The following is a 4,622-nucleotide window of genomic DNA, read 5'->3' as shown; positions in this document are numbered from 1 at the left end:
TAATTTTTGACCACCCCCAATTGCCAAAGTTTGTCAGCACTGGAAACCAGCTGTTAACACCCCAAAAGGTGTGTAAACAAAAAATTACAAAAAACTCTATCCCCGTATTCATTTATTTTTCATTACGCTGTGTTGTCAGGATAGAAACTTTACTTGTGCAAAAGTGAAAAATTTTTAGTTCAAGGGGGAGCGAAAATGCCACAAATTCTTACTTTATATTAAATTTAAGTAAAGGCGAAATACACAGTTGAAATATTTTAAGAGATGACCGAAGTTTTGGATTTGAATCCTTTAAACTGTGAAACTTTAGCGACGCCGCGGCTATCCAAAGCGGAGCACCTCATTCAGCAACTAAATGCGGCGAATGCCAAAAAAGTGGCACTTCTTATGGTCCTTGGGTTTGTGGCATACCATGGTATATTGCATTGGCAATATGGTAAGAAATATATGTTTCCCATCGAATTTAATAAAAGCTTCAGTAAAATGCATGGTTTATGACATTCCTCAGGCAGTGATTCCTGTAAATGGCTGCTATCAAAGGGTCGTTTCAAAGGTGATAACGAATGGCAACCGTATGGATGTATGATGCATAAATATACTGAAACGTAAGTACCCATCATATACGCTGTAAGGCGTAGTTATAAACGCATACACAATCAAATTTATACATACATATGTATGTATGCTCAAAAATACATGTATATAGATAAAGTTTGAGAGGTCTTCATCCGATCTTATCATATTGATCGTTTTATTATTACATATGTTTCTCATTTAGAGATACACGACGTTGCCTGCGCTATTTGGCTTTTTGGGGAAATCGCAACTATTTCGTATTTATTGGCGATGAAAGTGTGCGCGCGCTTTACCAAAGTTTCATAAACCATTTACGACCCAGTAGCGATGATAATATTTCTTCTCCCTTCTTGGCGGTGTCACAAGCTGGCGAATTCGAAGAAGGCCAGCTGAATATGCATGCCCGTTATATCTACGCTAATGAAGCGGACGAAGCTCTGTTGAATGTCATAAGCAAATTTGAAGAAGCAAAAGAACTACCGGTGCTGTTTATTTTTGGGTTCACTTATCGTAATTTTCTCGCTGGAAATGTAACAGATGAGATTGTAAAACAATACACAAGAAATCTTATGCGACTGGTGGTACCCTTCGATCAGTTAGTCGCCCACAAAGCAAAAGTATTGTGGAAATTGCAGGATCGTATAAATGAAGACATAGTGACGCAAACTCCCTGGAAAGAGGTACTAAATGATGATATTGATCTTTTAAATCAAGCTGCAAAGACCGTGTTCCGCTACTCAGAGGCCACGGTATGGAATGCAGCATGGCAAATAGCAAATGGTCTGGTTGATAGTGCTGTTGACGGTTACAAATTGAGTGAGTTGGGACTGCGACACGAGGTGCAGATTTTAATCAATATGTACTGTAACGACTATATGAATTACAATGATGGCACTTGTTGTGCTAGCGCGGAACCTTATACAAATTTGCAGATTGTTTCTTACTCGGTATTAGGCGTCTGGTAAGAGTAATTGAAAAAAAAAAATGTGTTTCATTATTGCATTGATTTAATTTTATAGCGTTATCTTAGTCATCGCAATGTTGCTTCGCCGTTGGCTGATGCATCTGCGCGGTCATACTTTTTATACGCCGCTGTCCCAACCAACAACCTATCAGGATATACATACTGCCAATGCCGCTGTTGCTGGTGGCTTGTCGAGTGGTAAATCGTCACTCGCATTGCCCATAATGGATTTCTTTACACCACTCGCCATGCTTGCCGTTATTATGGGGTACTTCTATCTATGCGATCGTACCAATTTCTTCATGAAGGAAAACAAATATTACTCTGAATTCAGTTTTTGGATACCAGTGGGCTATGTTTTCGCGCTGGGCATATTTTTTACCGAAGAATCACGATTTACGAAAGTACTGAATCGCGATCAAACGGATGAACTGAAAGGTTGGATTATGCTTGTTGTGCTTATTTATTACATGACGGGGGCACATCGTGTGCTTCCCATACATATGCACATTAAGCTGCTGATTAGCAGCTATCTATTCATCAATGGATATTCCCAATTTACGTACATGTGGCAGACAGGTGGTAATTCTGCTTTTGTGCGCTTCTTTCAAGTAATGTTCCGCCTGAATTTCATCACAGTAATTTTATGTTTTTGTATGAATCGCCCCTATCAGTTCTATTATTTCGTGCCGTTGCTGTCCTTCTGGATGTGCGTCATATATTTCGTCCTATCACTGCCGCCGCGTATCAGTGCACAATCAGTGGAATCAAATCCATTACATTATTTATATTTGGTTGCCAAATTTGTGGGCTGTTTCAGCGTCATAACCATACTCTTCATGTCCGAAGTGTTTTTCGAGCGCATTTTCTTGACTCGCCCGTGGAAGGCGCTATTCGTAAGCACCGACGATGACATACACGAATGGTGGTACCAATGGAAATTGGATCGTTACACAGTTACTTTTGGCATGATTTTCGCCGCTTGCTTTCACATCGCACAAAAACATAGCATATTTGATGACAACAATCATGGCAATCTCTTTGCTCGACGAACTTCCATTACTGTTACATTGCTTGCATTGCTTAGTGTTTGTTTATACACGACATTTTCCTTTCTCTGCCGCAACGAACAGGAATGCGAGGAGATACACTCTTATATCGTTTTCATACCGATTGTGGGCTACATTGTGTTACGCAACATATCCGGCATACTACGTACGCGTTACTCTACTTTTTTCGCATGGTTTGGCCGCATATCATTGGAATTGTTCATTTGTCAGTATCATATTTGGCTAGCGGCTGATCGTCATGGAGTGCTGGTGCTTTTACCCGGCTTTCCAACGCTCAATATGATTATCACTTCGTTCATATTCGTATGTGCATCACACGAAGTGCATCGTATAACGCAAACACTGCTGCCATATGCAGTGCCCAGTGACTGGAAGCTGGTCATGCGCAACTTCGTGATATTTTTGATTATATTGATACCGGTGGGACACGCCGATGGCATGTTTTAAACATTATCGACACAAGTGTACCAAAGCATATTTAAATTATAAAAACAACAACATAAAGGATAAAAAGATGAACAATTGAAAATTGGAAAAGACGACATATGCACATATGCTTATGTATTCTCTAAATTATCAAGCAACGTGTGAAGCATTGACCCCACGGGTCGTTAAGTCAAGCATAAACTTAGTATTGGTTTATTAGTTAGTTAAGCACAAAAGACGTACAACTGTTAATATTTAAAGGGAGTAAATATGTGTAAAATTCACATACATGTACACACACTTATGAATACGCACGCGTCAAGCTTAATGCTATGTAAGAAGAACATATATTTTATATGCTAGTTTATTTTTGTAAGCTAAGTTTAAGTGAAACTTAATTTTTCGGCTATATAGATTATTGAATTTTTATTACTGAGTTAAGGTATATAGCTGCTTTTCCGAGTAAGTTAAATATATATGAAACATTCATCCGTACCCAAACAAAAAAGAAAACACAATTGAAATTGTTCATTATGTAAAGCAGTACTTATGCACATGAAGAAGCAATCGAACAGCTAACATGAATTATTGATTATAAATAATAAATAAATAGAAACAAATTTTTGTTTACTTGATACTTTTGGTATATTTATTTTAAAACCCCGTAATTAAAAGATGGTGTTTTGTAAAAGTTCAAATATAAAATCCCAGGTAAATCAGATATTTAAGTTGCAAAAACAAATTTACCTATTACATTTTCTAGACATCAGAAAATACTCTTAATAATACATATCGTCGTTTAAAGTACACAACCGCGTATCAAGATAATGCAAAACCGCGTATGTGAGGTTGCATAAATTATTTTCTAGAGAGTAAAAACTTTCATATTTCAAAATGGTTCCCTGTTTTATAAAGCAATCGCATTTCTGGCTAGTATATTTTAGGACGAATGGATAAGGATTAGGCCAGATGTGTGAGCAAATCCAATTTTTGGCAGCCAATGTCAGTTATGCCGTTTTGCAGAATGACGATACGCGGTTTTGTACTTTAAACGACGATTACCTTAATATAGAAAGGCCCTATCTAAAATTTTTGTTTCTTTACGGTATGATGAATAAATTCCAAACACAATCAAGTCCTTTGCTGCGAATTTCTTTTCAAGGCTGTTGTTATTTAAGAAGATGACTAATTTTATGCTGTAGTAGATACTTTTAAAATCCAGTAGTGAGTTATGGGTAGACATTTGTACAATAGTGGATTTAAAAAGAAAATGAGTTTGGGCTTTTATATATTAAGGTAACATATATACATACTAGGGATGTTAATTTTTCCGCTTTTTCCGATCCCGGGATTTTCGGGACGCCGTTATCACAATCCCGGGATCCCGGGATTAGTCCCGAGATTTAGATATTCATTACTTTTCAGCAAATTAAATCGAAAAAATTGCTTCTATATTGTTTGAGAAGCTCTCCTACCATAAAATAAATACATGGGTTTGAAATCTACTTTTTATTTAAAGTGGCGTTTTTATTTTTTCTCTCTGACGTCAAGATTTATTTTAAAGGACTTTGTAATTTCAAAGATAT

The 4,622-nt window shown here is 37.1% G+C and overlaps 1 protein-coding gene across 1 annotated transcript; it reads left to right on the top strand.

The window, feature by feature from the left end:
* The first annotated feature begins 264 nt into the window (after positions 1 to 264).
* Positions 265 to 3,673, top strand: LOC108363332 (CAS1 domain-containing protein 1). The gene is made up of 4 exons (XM_017616675.1): positions 265 to 436; positions 509 to 605; positions 779 to 1,537; positions 1,596 to 3,673. The coding sequence occupies exons 1-4, from the start codon at positions 265 to 267 to the stop codon at positions 3,055 to 3,057; spliced, it is 2,490 nt and encodes an 829-aa protein (XP_017472164.1). The 3' UTR covers positions 3,058 to 3,673.
* Positions 3,674 to 4,622: the final 949 nt, after the last annotated feature.

Source organism: Rhagoletis zephyria, unplaced genomic scaffold (assembly GCF_001687245.7).
Source record: "Rhagoletis zephyria isolate East Lansing unplaced genomic scaffold, Rhagoletis_zephyria_1.1 Rzeph_scaffold_01245, whole genome shotgun sequence".
Classification (NCBI taxonomy): Eukaryota; Metazoa; Arthropoda; class Insecta; order Diptera; family Tephritidae; genus Rhagoletis; species Rhagoletis zephyria.
Note: the sequence above shows the minus strand (reverse complement) of the source record. Positions and strands in the feature narration are given on the sequence as shown.